Source organism: Eptesicus fuscus, chromosome 4 (assembly GCF_027574615.1).
Source record: "Eptesicus fuscus isolate TK198812 chromosome 4, DD_ASM_mEF_20220401, whole genome shotgun sequence".
Lineage (NCBI taxonomy): Eukaryota > Metazoa > Chordata > Mammalia > Chiroptera > Vespertilionidae > Eptesicus > Eptesicus fuscus.
Genome location: NC_072476.1, coordinates 58019489 through 58041941, shown reverse-complemented (window position 1 = coordinate 58041941; position 22453 = coordinate 58019489). Strand labels below are relative to the sequence as shown.

Sequence of the window (22453 nt, the reverse complement as noted above, 5' to 3'; positions counted from 1 at the left end):
ATGGTCTTGTTGTGATAAATAACATACTTTGTTAGGTGACTGTATTGCACGTCTTTTTTAAAGCACCATTATTATGATATGTTAATAATTTAAGGCATTGCAAGAATGTATGTCATGGTGTGACAGCATGGCTAACAATAGACAAACCGGAACATCTGACTATTCTTTTGCTGAAGTGAATGAGCCGTCACTGCAGACACCTGTAGTTCCTGGGTCCGCAGGTGCTGTTTGTGAAGCACAGAGGAGCTCTCCTTAGAAAGCGGCTCCCTCAGCCGCCGGTTGCTTGCTCTGGTGTCTTACAGGAGGCAGCCCCGGGATTTTTGTGTGTATGTGTTTTTTACGTTGTACAACTGCCAGGTTGATGACAATAAGCTTGTAAGTGACTATATATTTAAACTAGGTTATCCTCACCAGTTTTCTGACGTGCTTTGAGCAAAATTTCTGATAATTGTAAAACTCATAATGTTGCTTTTGAGCCACCAGATAATACTTTTGTGTTTATTCATGCACAAATGCATACACTTATTTAACAAATATTTGTTAAGGAACTATTGTGTGCCAGGCTCTGGGGATGTGCAGCAGCTGAAACAGGCATGGCTCCTGTCCTCGTAGCGTTTAAGTTCAGGTCTGCCTTATAGCTCCTGTGAGGAAAGAACTTAAAAAATAGCCAGTTCCCTCTTTCATTATTTGAGATGTGTTATTAAATAAGAATCTTATTATGGTTCAGAAACATATTATTTGTTTTTCTCTTGTGCATTCAGCAGAGATAGTTTTAAAAGTTAAAAATCATTATTGATTTGTCCAAGGTTTTAAATTGGGAACGTTTGTAATACTTATTTTGTGTTTTTGCCCATCTTGCCTGAGTATGTTGTGTCTGACTTGACTCTCTTAGCCCTGTGGGGTGCGTGCTATTCCCAGTGTGGGAAACGAGATGCTTAGTGGACTCTTGGTCACTAAGAAGCAATCAGACTGAAACGTAAGCATTCTAATTTATTAATTACATTCTTGAGTCTAGCATTTTTTTTAAAAAAATGAGTAATTAAAACTATACCTCATTCATTTTTAAGTGAAATTTTAATTGATTAGAAAATGGAAACAAAGGTTTGAATCAAGAGTGATTTTTGAGCTCCTCTCTGCAGCAGTACACCCAGCGTTATAGTGCATGGAGCGGTGCAAAAATGACCCCTGTCTCTTGAGCAGTTTATAGCTTCATCGACACGCCATGGCATACATTCAGAAAAGAGCCCATAACCCTCCAACGCAGCGTGTATGAGTAAAAGTGTTCACGTGGGAAGTACAAACATGAGTTGAGAAGATAACCTGAGCTAAAACAGATACAGGTGTTGTATCTTGAGCTAAATCCTCAAGGGGAGGGGCAAGTGGGACCTGAACTGGGTAAAGGCTTTGTAGGGGATGGGAATGGCAAGATGAAAGGCTCAGAGGTGGAATGTGGCGTGATGGTGGTGATAACACTAGCTGTTGCCCAGCACGTATCATTTGCCAAGCACTGTTACTGGTCCATGTACATTAACTTATTCTTAAAACAACCCTATGAAGTAAGAATTGTTACTATTCCCATTTTGCAGATGTGAACACTGAGGCACAGAGAGGTTAAGTAACTTGCTTGAGGTTGCACATGAATTCAGTGTCAGCTGGAATTCCACCAGACGGTCTTGAGTCCAGACTCCTCTCACACTCTTAACCAGTGAGCTGTGCTGCCTGATGAGGTGCCCATGAGACAGGAAGGACACTCTGACTGAAGGGGATTTGTGGGCAATATCGAGGGAAGTAGTGGAATAGATTAGTAATACTGTGGTCAGCAAACTGCGGCTCGCAAGCCACATGCGGCTCCTTGGCCCCTTGAGTGTGGCTCTTCCACAAAATACCACAGCCGGGGCGAGTCTGTTTTGAAGATGTGGCATTAGAAGAAGTTTAAGTTTAAAAAATTTGGCTCTCAAAAGAAATTTCAATCGTTGTTCTGTTGATATTTGGCTCTGTTGACTAATGAGTTTGCTGACCACTGGATTAGGTCAAAGTCCAGTAATGGAGAGTCTAAAGTTCATGGAGAAGATTTGGGGCCTTATCTAGGACACAGTGGGAAACCATAGAGAGTTTAGTATTTCATCAGAGTGGGAACATGGTACACATTTGTTTCCGATAAATTAGGCAGCCAAAGAGAAAGGATTGGGAGCTAGAGATGAGGGTTGGGATGGTGGTGGGAAAGAACCAGACCTGGAAACTATTAGAAGGGCCTTGATATAATCCAGGTGTGGGAGATACGTGATTAGATCAGGCAAAAGAAATGAAAGAGCGGCATGGTGGTGAAGACTAGCATTGTGCCCAACGCCAGTGGTTCCGGGCCAGGGGAGTTCCCTACATTCCGTCATTTGACCTTTCCATCAACTCCAGTGGGAGGTGGTGTTACTCCCAGTTTGGAGTGAAGGCAGTGGAGTCTCCAGGAGGTTAATTAATGTGGATTAGCAAGTACTGGAGCAGGGATTGGAGCCTGCATCTTTCTTGGCTTCCTCACTTTAAGGAAAAATAATGTAGTCTGGTGATAAAGTAGGGCTGTTAATAAGTTAGGGAGAATTGTTCACATAATCATAGTAAATGATAGTTAAGGTCATGGGGAGAAATCAACTTCCTGAGATAGCAATACTACAAGAGAGAAGGAGAGGGTTTGTGACTGAATATTAACACAGAGCAGGATGGGGCAGGTGGAAGAGCTTCCGGAAGAAAACAGTTCAGATGAGGGGGGGAGAGGGGGGAGAGGGCCTGTCGTTCTAAGGTCACTGTGGCTGTGGGCGAGGGCGGTCTGTGATGCAGAGTGAAACTGCCGATGGATGGATCATCGGGTGGAAAAGGAGAGTACCTCCGAGCGGCTGGCGTTCCTAGCAACCCTCCACAACACACGCTAACCCGGCCAGGTGTGTGAGGGTGGCTAGGGTTGCAGGTGGGAGGACACAGGAATGCTGCCGGCGAGGGGCGGGGAGAGGAAGCAAGCTCCGAGCTCTGGGCTGAGGTGCAGCCACTCTGACTCACTCCACTGCGCTTTCTGAACCAGGCCAGCCAGAGACAGCGGGACATCCAGGTGAGGCCCTGTGGGTCTGGACGGGAGGGAGTGTGGAGTCCCATAAACCTGACGGAACCACCCAGAAAGACTCTGAAAGTCTTCTGGGAGACCAGGCAAGCGAGAGGACGCTATGACGTGGAAGGCTGAGACGTAAAGAGCTGAGGGGATGACTTTGTCGGCCAGATTTGATGGCAGCAGAATGGATGAGTAAGCCCTCGAGGCCCACCCCTTCTCAGGGAGCCTTTAGCTCTCCCGGCGTGGCCCTTCACCAGGCCCTGTGCGGAGCTCACAGCTTCTCTCACAGCCAGCATGGTAGGAGGGTAGAGCATGGTCCTAGGTCTTATTTATCTTCTTGTGAAGCTTCACTGGAAACCCCGTGTAAGTTAGAAAAAGCCCCACATAGAGACCTGCTGTCAGAGTGGGGGCAGCTGATTAGTGTCCCCAACAGACAGCCCTTTTAAAGGGACCCCATGCGCTGGAGGGGCCATTCACGATGCGGTTGTGTGATGACCTGCCTGAGCATGGCACTGTGAGCCAGGGGGCGGGGACTGGAGAAGAGTGCCCGTTAAGGCGGGAGCTGATGAGATGTACCCCTGAAAGGAAGGGCAAGTAGGATTTGGATATTTGGGGAAGAGAAACATCTCAACCAGTGGCACTTGTGTGAAAACCATATGAAGGAGAGACGAACGAGGTGAGCTCTGAGGCAGGATGGGCAGCTGCCTGGAGCAGCTGTTCTGAATTGGGAGATGGGGTGGGATTGGGATCTTTAAGGGCAAGAGAAAGGAGTTTCATGTGATACGGAGGGCAGCAGGAGTCACCGCTGGTTCTGCTTCACAGGGAGACATGTGCCTGAGAATGACCAGAGAGGGTTAGAGAGCTGGAAGGCTGTACTCTGGGGGACCTTTCCAAATATTTGTGAAAAAGGAGAGCAGTTTCCATGTTCCGAGGGTCTTAAAAGCATACGGTCCTTTTCTCATATATCTAATCCTTTACTGCAGTAAACTTCCCAAATTCTTACTGTGGCAAGTAAACACACTAAAAGAGACTTTGTGGAATAATGCCAGAAGACAAGATGCTACATTTGATAAGTACAGGATTAAATATTAATTTTTCCTAAGCTCAGTCACTCTCTTCCATCGACATTGGTTTATCTTTTATGTGACTTGACAAGATAGCCAGATTATTTGAGGTGGGCCTGAAACTAACTGAGCACTCGGACATTCGTGTTGTCACCCAGGATTCTCTTCATGCCTCTGTCAGAGCCCTTAGGTTGTAACGGAAGCCCGAGTGCCGTCCAGGCCACCTCAGGGGGCTACAGACTCTTCCAGGCCCCGATGTGTCTTACTCATTGTGCATCCTCAGCGCCTGGCTCGTTGCCTTTTAAATAGCAATTGTGAGTAGGTGGGTGAAGTGGGGAATGATTATAGGAGGTAGCTTTTCTCGACTTTGTTACTCTGGTTTATGCCTTTATTCAAGCTTGTAAATGACAAGCAATACTCTGGATGTTAAGAGACTTAGGTGGGTCATTTGGGAAGGAAAGTATTGTTATGGCTGCAATTCAGTCTGATTTACAGCGCCAATCCCAATAGAGCTATTTTCTTACATGTGAGTGCTCATGGTTGTGTTTTAACATTGGCTGCCGCTGGGTGTGGACAGGACCTGCAAGGGTAGGTCCTGCAGCAGAGTCGCTGGTTCAGAAATCAGGCAGCCTAGGTCCCAGCCTCGCACATGCCACTCAGAGGGTCCGCTCCCGCCTTCGGGTGATGCCTCCTTACCTTCAGTTGCCACGTTAACTGTCACTTCCTCAGCATCACCTGTCCTGACTGTCTCCTGAACTAACTCTGGTTGCCTAGTCTATGCTCTTGTGGGACCCTTGATAACACTTACAAGTAATGATTGAAGCGATTATTCTGTTAATGTTACCTCTGATGAGGCAATAACTTTCGCAAGGATTGGAACCTGCGTATCGGTTTCTCCACTGTGTTCTCATCACCAAACATAGTACCTGGCACTAACTACCAGTACACTTGAATTAGCTCTTCAAAATTTTTTAAATTGTAATTTATTTATACCCATGATTAGAAATTTAGACAGTACAGATTTAAAAGGACCCTCACTAGAGATAACAAGTATTAAAGGTTCCTTGTCTTTACAAACAGAAGAAACATTGAACAAAACTACAGTTGGTTGGAGTTGAATGTATTTGCAGCGGGAGGGGATTGCTTTCCTTCTTCCAGGGAAGCAGCCTGCCTATTTCAGTTCCCAATGTTCCATGCCTCAGTGATGGGATAACACTTCCATGGAGGAATCTGTGCTGAGAACATATGGGGCCAAGACCCTGAGCTAACTACCCATGATAACCTGCTCTGTGCTAATTAATGCTATTCCTTATAGAATTGACTGTCTTGATGGGCCTCTGAAAATTATCTTTTCTAGGAATAGAGTATTACATCCAGCTATTGCTTAATAAAGTAGTAAGGCAGGGTGGAAACTCCAGTGATTTGGGGAATGTTTTAATAAAATTGGATGTTTAGGAAATAAATTAATGTTCACTTGAAGATTTGCAGCTTAAAAAGCATTTCATGTAACATGTGTGGTCTTTGGTGGTTTTATATGGTGAGGGAATTCATTGAAGGAGTGGGATATATCAAAGCAAACTTCTTGATTTTGAATGGAAATTTGTACAACCACTTCTAAATGTGGAGAGACAGAATTATATGCATAAGGGAATGTTAATCCCCACAAATTAAAAAAATTCTCAAGGAAAAAAAAAAAAATATATATATATATATATAGTCCATTAATTCAGTGTGGAGGGAGGATTTATCTTAGTTCATCTTCCAGTTCTTTATCCCAAAGATGATGTGAGAGACCACTCCATGCCCTGCTACAGGACCAGGTGTGAGTGTGTGTGTGTGTGTGTGTGTGTGTGTGTGTGTGTGTGTTGCTGGAGTGGGGGGATGCTCAGTTGGTGCTGAAGTGTACTCAGAAATAGTTAAATTCATATGATCATGTTGAAAAATCAGTATATTAAAGCTTTGGACTTTTATCTGTAAATTGTAATTTTATATAAGTATATAAATTTCATAATTTATAAACCTATAATCAAGATGCTCTACATTAAGTCAGGTCTGAGGAGAAGGTGATATTGTTCATGGACATGGGCTGTAGTGGGTTCTTACAGTCACCAAGAGAGATGTTGTGTGGAGGTGGGTAAGGCAGGGGCCTTGCAGGGATGGGCTCATCCTGCCCCGGTCTCTGCCTCTGAAGTGGCTCAGGGCCTGGCATCAGAGACGGGGTCTGGGGACTGTTGGCAGGGCAGCAGCTGTTTACTGACAGCCAGTTACTTAAGGAGGCAGCGTGTGCCAGATGGAACTCCTGGGCTCTAACACCTAACGACTCAAATGTTAAGGAGGTTTAATGAGCCTGGGCTGGACTCCCAAAGACAGTAATTGTCCATTTAATATTAACCAGTGTATTGCAAGCTAAGTACTAGAGTAGTATTCAATCCCATGCAAGTAGCACATGCACTGGGTGATAAGATATCAGGGGCTGATCTCCCCTCCCACTGGCATCCCTAGGAAAGGTGTTTCAGGTACCATTCATCCCCTTTTGCCTTCCAGGTAGGAGCCTAGATGAGACAGATAATAGAGCAATATTTCCTCCACAGCCCTGTCCGCACCTTCTCTTCCTTACACGACACCGGGAGGACAATTCTAATCTCCCTGAGTCTGTTTCCTAGAGCTATGCCCTGTTCCTTCTATTTTGCATAATATATTATGGATAATGCATGGGCAATTTAATGAGCACCTACAATGTGCTAAACACTTTATACACATGACCTCAAATACAACCCTGCAAATAGATATTATAGGCCCTAAACTGAGACTCAAAGTCACAGAGCTAGTAATCGGCAGAGCTAGCATTTGAACAACATTGTTTCAAGCTTCCAAGTCCATGCTTTTTCTAAAAGGAACACACACAATAATTACAATATTTCCTGAGCTCTTCATGTATTAGTCAGTAGTAAACTTATAAGGTAGTTATCGATTGAAGAAAAACTGAGAAAGGGGGGAAATGAAGATCAAAAAATTTAACTTGCCCAAGATTATTTGGTAAGTGGCACATTCAAACTTTGAACCATTTTGTGGGAGTGGCACTCTAGATGTGGTAAGAAGAGGTAAGAGCGAGTATGGTGAAGAGGGTCTGAAGGATGAAGTAGGCTGTGGGTTAACTAGAGTCAGACTTTGTTTCTTTCCGTCCTAGGCGTCTACTTCCTCTGCATCAACCAGCACGTCTTCCAGTATGAACACCACAGAAAACAAGGTACGGAGAGTCTTCCAGGGTCAGGTTGGGTGGATGCCTTTAAGTTGATTAATGTAAAGCAAAACAAATGTGGATTGATAGTTGGCAAATGAGTTGTATGTCCTAGGGAGCTTATGTTATAGAAGTAAACGTTTTCTTCCTAATGTATGGGGGTCGTTGGAAACTCAAATTTCCTTTCAGTATTCACCTCAAACATCGTCTAGATGCTTCTACATCCTTTTAGAATATCTAGAAAAGACTGGTCACCCAGAGGTTTTTTTGGTCTTAGACTGGAAAGAGTTTTTTTTATTTGTAAGATAACCTAAGTACATTTCTCTGGGTCTAAATAAGAGTATGAATTTTTAACTTCTTACTAAAAGTATTTGATTATTATAGTCATTTAAAACTAAATATAAGAATGAGAAGTGACCTAAGTGAACATAGATGAGCAACGGATACTGGTCATTTCAGCTGCTTTCTGAAGTTTCTTCCTGAAATTTGAATCATGTGGGGCACCATATTATTGGTAAACCTTTGTTGAGCTCTACTTGGGATTTATTTCTATAATTATGTCTTGGAATTTCAGAAGAAAAATATAAAAGAACTAGAGGCCCGGTGCATGAAAATTCATGCACTGGAAGGGGGTCCCTCAGCCCAGCCTGCCCCTCTCACAGTCCGGGAGCCCTCAGAGGCGGGAGATGACCCAGCAATCAGGGGAAGGCGACGCTCCCATCACACCTCTGCTGCTGCCACTGCTGGCAGGGCAAGCCTTGGCCGGCCCTGGTTACCTGAGTCTTGGGTGGCCCTGGGCGGCTGAGCAGCCGACATCCGAGGCTTGCCTGCACCTCAGGCCGGCCCTGTGCGGCTGAGCAGCCAACATCTGAGGCTTGCCTGTGCCTTGGGCTGGCCCTGGGCAGCTGCGGGGCTGAGGGGACTGGGGGACTCCGGAGGCAGGTGTGCGGAGTGGCTGGACCCGCTGGGGGGTGGGCCCAGCCGTGCCGCACACCTGCCACCCCAGTGGGGCTGAGGGGACTGGGCACTGCCATCTTGTGGCTGTAGGCACTGCCATCTGTGAGGGCATGGCAGTCAATTAGCATATTCTCTCCTTATTGGCTGTGGGCTCCACCATCTTTGTGAGGGTGTGATGGTCAATTAGCATATTCTCTCTTTATTAGATAGGATGCCCTCCAATGGGATTGACACATAGAGGGAGCCTAGTTCTGAAGAGCTGGCCTTAAACCCTCACCCTTCGTTACCAAGTCTCAAGCTCTGTATCTTGGGAGTATTCTTGGGTGGAGGTTTAAAGAGGGACTCTTTTCAGAGGTTCTCAGCGTTATGAGGTGATAATATTTAATGCCTCTAAGAGCTACCCCAGCTCCATTATTATTAAGTTGTCTTTGTTTAAAATCCCCGACATCTTTTGCTTTTTATCTTCCACCTTACTTTGCTGTCCCAGTGGGCTCCTACACCACAATTTAATACTGCATTGTAATTTAGTGATATTGAGGGATCCTATGGCCTCATCTTGAACTGTGTTTAAAGGACATTGTAAATATCTTGAAACACGCTGTTTGAATATAAGCTCTTATAAATGTCATTTAACATTTATTTTAATTTTTCAATTTATTATTAACCTAAAATTGTTATGGAATATTTTACATTTATATTAATTTCTTATTTTCATATATATATATATATATATGTAAAATTGATTTTAGAGAGGAAGGGAGAGAGATAGAGAGATAGAAACATCAATGATGAGAGAGAATCATTGATTGGCTGCCTCCTGCACGCCCCCTACTAGGGGGATCGAGCCTGCAACCCAGGTATGTGCCCTTGGCTGGAATTAAACCTGGGACCCTTTAGTCCACAGGCCAATGCTCTATCTACTGAGACTAACCGGCTGGGGCTAATTTCTTATTTTCAAAAGAATACATAATCGGATTCATAATTAACCTATTAGCTGTCACTCCTTATTTATACCTCGCTTAATCTTAAAAAATAAGAAAAACCTAATTTCAGTCTTAAAATAATCTTAAAACTATGGTAAAAACATCTACCAAAAGGCAGTTCTCACTGACCTTAAAATGCATGAAAACTTGAAGTAAATAGAAAGGAGAGCCAGAAATATAGGATTTCCTTTGTATTATATTGGTTTGCCTTTGACCTATTGCCTGATTCTAATCATCCCCCCAACTCTCAGCTTGAGGACCAATGCTTAATTCAAGTGTGCCCTGTTTTCCAGAGCAAGTGTCAGCAAACTCTGCAGCCATCCATCCCTAAGGATTAAACAGGAGATTCCTGGAGGTTCCGGAACTAGAGGAAGGGAGGGGGGAAGAGGAGAGTAGGTGAGCTAAAAGAGGGAGGGACAGGAATAAGATGCACCCGGTGAAGTATCACCAGTGGCTGACTCAGGACCACTTTGGCCTTAATTCTGTGTCCTTGGTAGATTTCAGTCACTGTTCTCATTAATCATCTTGGTGTGCTTCTCATGTTGGCTCATAAACATTTTTACTAGCCTCCTCTGAGAGGTTTTTGTGAACTTGATGAGCGTATTCCTCTAAATATTTTGAGTTCCTAGAGAAAAGATTTTAATTCAAGTTAATACCTAAACCAAATCCTTACCATGTTCTACACCTTTCAAATGAAAGTTAGTCTGGCTCTGAAGGGGGGTGATATGTCTAGATTTAAGTTCTCTCTTGCCCCTGGCACACAAGAATTGGTAGACACACTGCTGTGTCTGAAGTAGAATTATATTATTTTTAATAAAATCTTCAGGGTGAGATACCTAAGAGGATATGTAGTGTGGACACTGGAGCCAGATAGCCTCGCTTAGAATCCTGCTTCCACACCAGCTGGGATGTTGGAAGACATCATTTTTGCTTTGGTTTCCTTATGTGTACAGTTTGGAGGAGAATGATAATTACATTTATCTCATAAGAATGTGTAAGGAAACGAACATATAAAACTACTAGAGGCCCGGTGCATGAATTCGTGCACGGGTGGGGTGCCGCGGCCTGGTCAGCGATTGGGGCCATCCAAGGCCATCTCTCCCAGTCCCGATTGAGGCCGATTGGGGCCATCCGGCCAGGGGGAGGGACCTCAGGAGGTTGGCCGGTTGCAGGAGGTTGGCTGTAGGAATGCACTGACCACCAGGGGGAAGCTCCTATGTTGAGTGTCTGCCCCCTGGTGGTCAGTGCGCATCATAACAACCAGTCGACTGGTCATAACAGTCACTTAGGCTTTTATATATATAGATTGGACAGTGCCTGTCCTAGTAACCTCAGGTTAGAACATCTTTACTTATGGTGCCCAGTAAGAGCTGGCAGGTACTCCAGAAACAATATGCTGATTGAGAACACCAGGGGTGTGCCTCAATTTCTCATCCATGAAATGGGGATGATGATGATGATGATGAAGATAATGATAATGATAACAATACCTATCTCACAGGACCATTATTGGGACTGAGTTGGCATGTGTAAAGTTTAGGACATTCCCTGGTACTAAGAGGTGATCAATAAGCATTAGTTATTATTGTCACAATTATTTTGTCAGCACCACAACCACATAAAATAAATTTAGGTAGTGTATTAAGTGATTACTAATTATAATGCACATCCTATATAATAAAAGCCTAAAATCGACTGACCAGTGGAACGACCATTTGCTATGACGTGCACTGACCACCAGGGGGCAGACACTCAATGTAGGAGCTGCCCCCAGCCTGCAGGCCCCAGGTCAGCTAAGGCGGGTGCCAGCGGGGGCCCCCCGATCACCCCGCTGGTCACCCCACAGAGGGAGGTGACTGGTGGCGGTGGTGGGGGGTGGGGCCAGCCGGCGAGTGGGTGGCAGTAGGGGGTTGGGTCAGCCAGTGAGCGGGTGGCTCTAGGCCAGCCAAGGTGGGTGCCAGCAGGGGCTCCCAATTGCCTTGCCAGTTGCCCCACAGATCGGCCCTGATCGCCAGCCAGGCCTAGGGACCCTACAAATTTCGTGCACCGGGCCTCTAGTTTTATGATAAGCTGTTTGCATCTGTGAGTGTACATTCTTAATTGTATTGTAGAGTTCTTCCATGCAAAATCTTAATTGCCAAATTAGAAGCTATGAATAGATTCAAACCATTATAATACCAGCTGGCTTATTTTCTTTGTTAATCACGTAAAAAGTTACATTTGCATAAACTCAGAAAAGCATAGTAGTGCATATAGAAACTCATTAGCAAAGATCCAGTTTGAAATGGTCCATAATGTAAATGTTCTTTAAAATATTTCTTTGATCATAAACTGTGTTTCCTCCCCAAACCATAAGTGTATCAGCAGAACAAGGGTCTATCATGTGAGGGACATATGGACCTTCATTACTGAGGCACAAGACATTATAAAATTATTTGGTGTTACCCTTTTCAGATAATAGAATAAAAATAAAACTTTGTGCTTATATTACCAAACAGATAAAGGGGAAAGAAATGACAGGAAGCATTAGACCTAATTGTTAATCTTTTACTTTGAAAAGTTCATAAAATGTTTTATCTCTGTTTCTGTATCTTGCCTGTACTGAGAATGTATGTATGTGCTTAAGGAATTGCCTCTTTTGACACAGGTTACCTTTGGTTGGGTACAACTCTGTAGAATACTCCACTAAAGATCCTAAATCACAGCCTGCTCTTCAGAATTATTCCTAGAACTTTAGATTAGATCTCTAGATTTTTATCGTGCAATACCAATCCATTCACTATTTGCAAAATTGTTGTAAGATTATATTGCCAAAATTTCAGAAAACTTTTAACAACACCTGTGACTACTCCTTTGATAATAACCAAACATTAGAAATATAGGTGGAAAAAAATATTGTTCAAGCAGCCTTTACACAGGAAAGGAGGGGGAAGGAAAGAGATCCAAAATTAATTTTATCAATGGAAAACTTACAGATTTCCTCTCACTAAAAAAAAAAAAAAAAAAAAAGGAGTAATTTCAAACTGAAATATTTGCTTGAGACTTTAGAAATTAAGAGCCTGCAACTTCTTGGAGTTGTATCCATCTGCATAGAGTAAATGCAATGCATGAGTAGAATGGGTTTTGATATAAACATTTTAGCCCTGTTTGTACATGGCACTTATTTTACTGTCAGACAAATAAAAACCACACTTGGGGCTGTGCTCTTACGTTAGGCCATTCCAGTCAGCAAACAGATGGAAGGAACACCTCCTCCTCACAAGAAAAGACACAAAAAACAGGTGATGTGGCTCATTGTACTTGCTCACTTCAGCTGCTTGGCACGTGCTTATTGCAGTTCACAGTCTCCTGTCACTCTCTGACCCATCACAGACTTTCTGGCGTAATCACCCATTGCCCACATTCTGGCACTAAAAATAAACTCACTGCTCTCTGTACTCTTGGTTCTGTCACCATCCCATTGTTTCACACTGTCAGATGAATCCTACAATGACTATTTTACTCATACAGAGACTGATCATGCTAGTGTGGCTTTGAAGGATGAGGGTTTTTATTTTATTTTGCTTATGTATTTGCTGCAATGTTCATAGTAATAAATCTTTACATATCTTTGATACATATAGGAATATGTAAGATGTAAATTGTTATTTAATAATAAGAGCAGATTATTAGTGTGCTTAAGTGTTTATCTAAAGAGTTACAATTTCAAGCAAAGTATAATAATCTTAACTCATAATATTTATATTTATAAATACATCAAAATCATCTCTTTAGCTTCCTTAGTTGAAGAAAATCCATGATAAACTTTGTAAATAATGTCCATTTTTCCTTCCTCCCTTCTTCTTTCTTTCTTTTTCTGAATTTAGGCTGTAAAATCAGAACCTGAAAAGAAGTCACAATCAACTGAGGTAAGTGTTGTAAGTCAGCAATGAGTTATTTGGATTCTTTGCAATAATAATGAATAACGAAGTTCCTTATTTGCTGTACTGAATGGTAAAAGGATTTTTGTCAGCTAATTTAATTAATTAGAACATGATTTTATAGAGTATATGTAAAATAATTATAACATTGAATTTACATATTATGAAAATTAATGTATACTAATCTATACTAATAAAAGGGTAATATGCTAATTAGACCAGACATCTTCTGGATGTCCTTCTGAACAAAGCCACAGTAGTGGGGGCCGAGGCAGAGGCAGTTAGGGGAGATCAGGCCGGCAGGGGAGGGCAGTTAGGGGCGATCAGGTCAGCATGGGAGGGCAGTTAGGAGCGATCAGGCTGGCAGGGGAGCAGTTAAGGGGCGATCAGGCCGGCAGGGGAGCAGTTAGGGGGCGATCAGGCCAGCAAGGGAGCAATTAGGGGGCGATTAGGCAGGCAGGCAGAGACCGTTAGGGGTGATCGGGCAGGCAAGCGGTTAGGTGTCAGTGGTCCTGGATTGCGAGAGGTATGGTCGACTGCCGGTTTAGCCTAAACTGGCAGTCGGACATCTCCCAAGGGGTCCTGATTGGAGAGGGTGCAGGCTGGGTTGAGGGACCACCCCCCCCCCCCCCCCCGCACGAATTTCATGCCCCGGGCCTCTATAATAATAAAAGCATAATATGCTAACTAGACTGGAGGTCCTTCTGGATGATCTTCCGGATGAAGCCAGGGCTGCGAGGGAAGCCAGGGTCCCGGGTACCAGAGGGAAGCCATTGCTGGCAGCTGGAGGAATGAAAGCCTACTCTTGCATGAATTTCGTGCATCGGGCCTCTAGTTTATAAATAAAAATAATATGCTTCAGAAGGAATTTTGTTCAAATCTATATATTCTTTTATATTGTTTAAAAATAAGCAGCAGGAGCAAAGGACAGAGTTCGAAGGTAATGAGTGTCCAATTACTTTAATGATGAGCTATCCAGAATAACTGTGTCTGTTGGACCTAGCACCCAGATAACTAAAGCTGAGAGTCTGACTTACTTCTGACAGTCTTATCTTGGTTGGTAGAACTAGTTACTTAGGAGACAGCTCTGACTTCCCCTTGGGAGCAGCTTCCCTGGCTTTCTTGACTCAAGGCTGTCCAGACTGAAAGCCAGTCTGTGTCCACATGGAGAGTGATCCCGGGGTGTCTGCAGCCACGGCAAATGCTCTCATCAATCGGGTGCTGCTCTTTCTTTCTTTCAAGCACACTTAAGCAAATACTCAGATAAAACCACAAGGTTTCCTGTGGGAAAGCACAGAGGTGGTTCTGGCTGAAGTACTTTAAGGGCAGGCAAGGGTGAGGTCATCAGGGTGAAAACTGAGGCTTGTCTGATTTGGTGTGAGGCATCTTGGCTGCCCCCGAGGATGGTAATTCCATAGTCCGCTCCAGAGGAAGAAGTCAGCAGCCAGGTGGGGGGTGTCTTCTATTTTATATTTAAATGCTTTTGGTTATCTACCCAATATCAAGAGAATTGTAAAATTCTGTGAAAGGAGATTTTAAAAAAATTAATTTCTAGCCCGGCTGGCGTGGCTCTCAGTGGTTGAGCATCAACCTATGAACCAGGAGGTCACGGTTCGATTCCCAGTCAGAGCACATGCCCAGGTTGTGGGCTCGATCCCCAGTGTGGGGCATGCAGCCAATCAATGATTCTCTCTCATCATTGATGTTTCTCTCTCTCTCTCCTACTCCCTTCCTCTCTGAAATCAATAAAAATGTATTTTTAAAAAAATTAATTTCTGGAGTAGAATCCCCTCTTTTTCACCAAACTCAGAGGTCACAATGACCACTTGTCGTCTCTGTGGATAAACCTGCAGTTACCGAAAGAGCTGCATGAATTATGAAAAACAGCCCATAATTTAGAGATACATACCTATTTGAAAAGTTGTTCTAGGTGAAAAACTAAATTTTTCATCATTCTTCTATAATTATCATTATCAGACTGTTGGTAGGATTGCTGTTGACCAGACAGCACATGTCTGCTTCTCTCGTTGTGTCATTCTCAAGAGAGGCAGAACAGTCTAATTGGGAATTTTGTTCTTGAGCCTGTTTGGAATTATGAAAACAATGAACTCCAATGTAATTGATGTATTATCTTTTGAAATTGACAGCCGCCTCTGCTTATTGACGGGAAAAAACTAGATAAAAAGCCAAAGGAACAACACGAGGTAAGCATTAGTGCTTGATATAAGGTGAAGCCTTTTGTGTGTGTGAGTGATGAAATACTAAATTCTCATCCGCCAAGACTTATGTCCCCAGAAGGATCATTTTGTAAATTATATGATCGTCTAACCACTATGCTGTATAGCTGAAACCAAGAAAAAATAATATTGAATGCCAACTGTAATTGAAAAACTTTTAAAATGTAAATTGCTATAGAAACAAATCCTGTGAGGCTGGCTGGTCTTTGCTTTTAGCTAAAATAGCACCACCATGCGGCAGTAGAAGGATTTGCAATTTACTCATGATTCTTGCTGAATTTGGGGGGAAGGATTTGCGTTATTTCAAATTTTGTGCCTAAGGTGAAATTTGATCACATTGATATCACACTAATTTAAACTTGCACAGTTCAAAACTACATAAAACACAACTGTTTTTGAGCACCTCCTACTCTATTGAGAAAAGTATCTGTATTTGCCATCTTGTTAACAATGTGGTGTGTGTGTTTTCAGCCAGAAAGCCTATCCAAAGGCACGTCACATACAGCAAGCAAGCATGCTCATAAAGAAAAGGCAGTTTCCAGATCAAGTGAGCTGCCAGAGAAACCAACAAAACCAAAGGTAAAGAAATCAGATTAATAGCGAGGAAAACACTAACATCAGCTAGGGGTGAGATACTGGTCCTCTCTCTCCATGGATATATGGAGGTGAATCTGCTGAGCAAGGCCAAATATATCTGTGATTACAATGATTTGGTGCTATCACGTTGATGGTTTCACAAATAGCCTTGTGGGAACATGGGCCTATGAAAGGCCTGAGGAGAGCACCAGATGGGTCCAGGGGATGTTCCATCCAGTCCTCTCCTACGGCCCATCAGGGTCCAGTCATGACGGCAGGGCAGCAGGCTCTGGTGCCTCACAGACAGGAGCTGCCTGGACCTTATGGGCTGTGGGAACCCAGATGCCCTGCATGATCTGTTGACATGGAAGCCTGAAAGAGTTTTTAGAGTCTTGTGCTAGAAGAGATGAGCTTATAGAGCGAAAAATCAGAACGAGTCTCCATATTTCTAGAACCACTAGAGTATCAACTATTAGAAGAATAAACAAATATGAGAGGAACTTTCCCACTGATAGCACTTGCAAGACAAGAACTAGTCCTGCTTAACAGTGTGCTTCCTATCAGAGATTGCAATCTCTGGCCCGTCAGTTAGAGGAGGCTCGTGTGTGTTTTGTTCAAATGTATTTTGTTTGGCTTGCAACATTATTTAAATTAGCTACCGACAATTAAAATCAGAATATTTCACATAACATCAAAATGTCTAGCTTCTCTAGAAAAATCAGGATACTTGGCCAACAGTGGGCTCACATGGCAAGAATTGACTAGAGCTTGACACCTGGTATACGTGCTCTAACTTAACCACAGACCCTCCCTGGCCCACTTCACTGTTTGTGTCACCTGCGCGGACTCTGTAAGCTCTGAGCCCAGCCTCACGTGGCTGGTGCTCAGCGTTGCATCATGTTCAGTGGAAGCTCGTGACCTTTCCTATACAAGATGTCCACAAGGGCAAACTGGCTCAGTAGTGACATTTGAAATGCATAATCTCAAAAACAGTCGCTCAAAGAGACTGAGTTCTGTTCATCTTTCATCCTCCTCCTTAGACTAGATCTCAGGACACAGGCGGAGAGAGCGCTGCTGCTGCCGGTGTGGTTGTGGCCTCTGGCAAGCCAGACGACAAGGTGAGCACGCACAAGCAGGCGTGGGGTGTGCGTGGGCCCGATGCTTATCAGTCTCTCGTGAGAAACGTGCTCAGGGGAGTCCCATTCTACCTGGGCTTTTCCTCTGGCTCTCATTAACCGTTTAAGGTTCTGGTGCTGCCACACTCAAATAAGACGGAATGTTGTTCACATATAAAAATCTGTGGAGAGGATCACGTAGCTAAAGGATATAGAGTGAGCAGAATACTGAAATTGATTTTGAAATCCATATATTCAATAAATATTTATTGGTCACCTGCCTTGTATAAGGCCTGGTATCAGGATTGAGGAAATTGACATGTGGGTTAACTCAGAGCCTGCCTTCAAGATGTACAGGTTGGAAATCAAGTGAAATTGCCGTGAGCATTTGAATAGCATTACTCTCAATTGTCAAGTTTGCTCCTAGTCAACCATGAATAGTCACAACATCTACATGAATTGATATGGGAGGTTTTCAAAGGGGACAGCATTAACCCCCTCAGAAGAGAGTATATATACCCTTCTGGCCGGTTATGGGGCAAATTTTCCTTGGGTCCTTGATGAGCCAATTAAGATTCTAGCCTGGAAATGTAAGAGGAGAAGTAGTCTGTGTTTCTACCCATGCAATACAGAGCGTTACCCATGTGGAGCCATCTCCCTTAGAAATGCTAGTACTTATTTCTCTGGAAACACAAGTAAGTAATCGAAGCAATAATGAGAAGATGAAAATAGAAAGAAGGAGTATGTACTTACCTATTTTCCTGCTTCTCACAATGGAACAGATATTCTCCTGAAGGCTCAAAGGGAAGGAAAATCGTAGGATAAATTATGGCACATCTGCCCGAAATATCCAATTTTTCTCAGATTTGGGGGGGGAAATGCACATTGTTTTTGTTCAAATTAATGTAAATTAAGATCTTAGAGTGTAAGATATAGACTTTTAAATGAAAATACCCAACTTGGGTTTAAAAAGTATTTTCTAGCAGTAGCCCACTTGAGACCCCTACCCCCAACGCACTCAAAGGGTACACGTTGCTCTCTCATGTTGATGAAATGGTTTGAAAAAGGGGTAGATTTAAGACAGAGGATTAGATCTGATAGAATAGATTTTAAAATTAAGCAAAATTTTAAATTTTACTTTAAATATAAATTAGAGTTATCAGTGAAATCTGAAAAATAAAATTAAGAGAGGCTTATATGGAATTCTAGTTTGCACTGATTTGAGCTGGAAATTGTGGCAAATCACTTCACTTTTCTTTGCCTCTGATTTGTCTCCCATAACATGGGATGGATCAGATCTGCATTTTTTTAAATTATTATTATTTTTTTAGTGCATACCAGGCTGAAAGCACTGTGTCTGACACCCGAGCTGCAGGCTGGCCATCTAGGGGTGGGAAGAAGACACTGCCTCAGCTGCAATTCAAGGCAGGTTAAGACAGGGAGCTGTTTGGTGAGGACCGAATAGGACCTGATTGCGGGAATCCACAGGGACCTTGAGTAGATCCAGTCTGAGTGAGGCGTGGGAGCATAGCCTGGATTGCAGGCTTGCAAAGGCATCAACATGGAAAAGGATAAGATGTGTTCTGGGAGCAGCGTGCGTTCCAGTGTTGGGTGAAGCGCAGGGCGGTGAGCAGTGGGACTGTAAGACCAGGCGGACAGGTTGAGGCGTTGCTGTGGAGACTGCTAAGGTGAGTTAGTGATTCAACAGGCAGAGGATAAACAGTGTGAGAGAGATTAGAGAACAGATGCCGCAGTGCCCTTAAAACCAAGCTGCAAAAGGGTTATGAAAGTGACCACAGGGGGATTACAGATAGGAAGGTGGGAGGTTTGGCCAGGGGCTGTGCCAGTCGTCCTGGTGAGTCCTAATTTAGTGTAAATTCGAGCTGAGATAGAATAAACTGGTGGGGAGAACGGGAGGAGGCATTGCAGAGGTACATCCTTCAGGTTTTGGGAGATGATTGGGCAAAGGTAAAGGAAACCTCAGGCTAACCTGGGGCTTGAGTCTGAAGGAGCTAGGTTGGTGACCCTAAGGGGAAGGCTCCTGCCAGTGAGGGAGAGTGAGTGCCTCCTGAAACTGTGAGCCGGCCCCTGGTGGCCACTGGGAGGCGGACACAGTTCCCCAGAGGAATTGGTTGAAGAGGAAACGGGGTGTTTGATGTCGGACAGGCTGAATGTGTTTGAGGTGTCCCAAGAAAGATGTGTAGTAAGGCAATTAGAGTACTGTTTTAGAGTAGCAAAGAAGTGGAGGAGAGAGAATTGGGGATGGCCCACACAGTATTTTTTAAATCTTCACCCAAGGATATGTTTATTGACTTTAGAGAGAGAGAGGAAGGGAGGGAGAGAGAAAGCCGTGACCTCCCATCCGTGCCCAGATGGGGATCAAACCACAACCTTTTGGTGTACAGGAGGGCGCTCCAACCAACTGAGCCATCAGGCCAGGTCCCTTCCTCCCCCCACCAGTGTTTTTAATGTGACAATCCACAGTCATTTACTTAACACTTTCTTAAATTAAGCACTTACAAAGGGCTCAGTATGTGCAAACACTGGCTTTCACACTTTCATAGATTCATTTACCTAATCCTCACAACCCCTGAGGTAGAGGCAGTCACTCTCTGAGATAGAATAAAGAAGAGGACACTGAGGTGCAGCCAAGAGCTTGTCCGGTTGCAAACCCAGGAGTCTGTGCTCTCCGCCTCCAGACTCTGCTGCCCAGAATTCAGGGGCCGGCAAATGGGACATAGTTTCCTGTTGTCTTCATCCTGGCAACGTCACCCATTTCGTTGGTGCCAGGCCCTGAAAGCATTTGGCCCCTGGCCCCAGAGAATGCTCTGGGACTGGTCCACCAGCACAGGGCAGAATGTGTAGGCTGTGTGCAGTTGGGGGTAAAGCAGAAGAGATGCCAGAGGCGGCAGAGAACAGGGGCACAAACGCCCGAGTAGAACCAGGATGGTGCTCGGTCATGGCTGCCGTGAGAGGTGAGAATCATAGAGGGGTCCTTGCCAGGGTGTGGGGAAAGGCATGAAATCACAGATTGGAAAGTTATTGGCGATCATTGATATCATTGATAGAGCAGCGGAAGCACTGGTTGGAAGGAAATTCATTTTAGGGAACTAAAGGGAAGAGTAGGTGATGAGATACTGAACCGAGGGGAGTGGAGGTCTTGTTGTGTGGGGAGCAGAGACTGAAACAGCAACAGCTAGAGGAAGTGGACACTTACAGGAAGAATTTATGGGGCCCACAGAGACTGGCTGTGAGCCCCAGGAGAGGCAACCAAGAGTAGTGAAGAAAGAGATGGGCAGTTCTGGATTCAAATCGTGGTTCTGTTTTTTTACTGTGTGACCTGGGAAAAGTTACTTAACCTCTCTGAGCCTTGATTTCCACATCACTAATTTATATTATGATTTATTAATATTATTTATGCTGTTCTGAAAAAGGGTATAATACATACACCGTCATGTCTAGCACTGAGCAGATTCAGTATACTGTATGAGCAATGCTATTATATTGAATTCATTTTAATATATGTAATATTACTACATTTTATACATGTGTGTGAAAACGTTTTTATTTCTTTCTAAACCTCCACCAGAAAAAAGAAAATAAATCATTAATGTCGGCTGTACCAGTTGAATCCAAACCGGGTAAACCATCTGGAAAGGTACGAAGATAGCAGTGCATTTCTGCCTAAGATAGTTATTCGCAGCCTCTCTATCATGATCTCATTTCTTGAGAGCAGACAGTATGAGGTGGGGGTAACTGAAAGGACCTTTTTAATGAACTGTTTCAAGATAATATAACTGGGTTGAAAGTGTGGTTTTCCCACATATGTTTGTAACATTTTATAGTATAACCTTCTGTTCTGAAAACTCCAGTTACATCCCATAAAGTTTTCATTCTACTTTCTCTCCTGCAAATATATCTGCTTTAACCAGAGGTATCACTAAAGAATGTCCGGTACTTCTTCACTCTGAAATTCCCAGTTTAATTAGTCTAAAGCTAGCAGGCCCCAAATTCTAGTACATTATCAGGGGAGTTTCTAAAATGGTAGTGTTAATATAGTAGTTATTTTTACTAATTAATCTGAGTTAAACAGTGAAAGGTCTTTCCCCATATTGTTGTTTTCCCTTTAAATTCAGGTTATCCTTCACAATGAGTCATTCTTAACCTCAAAATTAGAATGGAGGCATTCTTTCATTATAATATAAAAGCCTAAGCCACCGGCTGACCGGCTGGTAGCTATGACGTGCACTGACCACCAGGGAGCAGATGCTCAACGCAGGAGCTGCTGAGCAACAGCAACTTGGCAGAGTGCCCTCGCACTCTGGCACCCCTTGGGGGATGTCAGGCTGCCCGTTTCGGCCCAATCCCCACTGGTGCGTGCACCGGGCCTCTAGTACTGATATGAGCCCATATTAGTAGAATAAACTGTTGCTTCTTGTAAGTTTAACATCCCTTTCAGGTAATTTCTGTTTTTGAACATCTTTGGGCAAGTGAGTAAACAAACAAACAAACAAAAACACAAGCAAAACTCCACAGATGGATGAAAGAACACAGGGCAATCCATTTTGACATAGATTTTATTTGGAAAAGGTGCTATGGAGAGAGATTTTGTTAATGTTGTTTATATACATAACTACAGAAATCTATTGATCAGCAATAAATACCAAGAATTTCTCCTACTGCATATAGCAACATGGTCATGATTCTTTGTACTTTGCTTTGTCCTTTTTTTTTTTTTTTTAACAGTCAGTTCATTGGTCTGGAAGCTTTAATGAACCATACATTTGTTCATGTAGTTAATACCTTTAAACTTAAAAAAAATTGCAATTCTTATCTTCAACCTAGAATCTGTACTCTGAGACTAAATAATAAGGTTTAACTGAGACCCGATTTTTTTCAGGTAATTATTTATGGACAGCATTTTTCTGCTTGTTAGTGGAGGACAATAATAACAGGAAAGGTAGAAAATGGGTAATTTCAGTTCAAATTATGTGCACATTCACAGCATGAGATAGTGAAGCCGCTCACATCTTTTTTTCAATTTAACTTGAATAAGTCATACATGTAGCATAGTTATCTTCTAAAAGGAAACTCCCCAACTCATTAGAATTTCTTATTTTACATAGCACTGAAACGACTTTAAGAATAATTGTGTGTAGGACTTACCAACCAAATACATTTTTTAACTTTTCACTTTCCTTTTAAAGAGGTGTGTAAATATTGACATAAGGTAATTTTTTAAAAATATATATATTTTTTTATTTATTTCAGAGAA

General features: G+C 43.2%; 1 protein-coding gene across 7 annotated transcripts in view; it reads left to right on the top strand.

The window, feature by feature from the left end:
• CAST (calpastatin) overlaps positions 1–22453 on the top strand; it is a 116671-nt gene that overhangs the window by 56140 nt on the left and 38078 nt on the right. For 4 of the 7 annotated variants that reach the window (XM_028149846.2, XM_054715047.1, XM_054715046.1 and 1 more), the window contains 7 exons: positions 7340–7399; positions 12546–12611; positions 13197–13238; positions 15398–15454; positions 15959–16066; positions 17104–17181; positions 20768–20836. In XM_028149846.2, the coding sequence (XP_028005647.2) occupies positions 7340–7399; positions 12546–12611; positions 13197–13238; positions 15398–15454; positions 15959–16066; positions 17104–17181; positions 20768–20836 (480 nt within the window). The remainder of the gene's footprint in view (positions 1–7339; positions 7400–12545; positions 12612–13196; positions 13239–15397; positions 15455–15958; positions 16067–17103; positions 17182–20767; positions 20837–22453) is intronic. The other 3 variants (XM_028149854.2, XM_054715050.1, XM_054715048.1) reach the window with 1 other exon arrangement.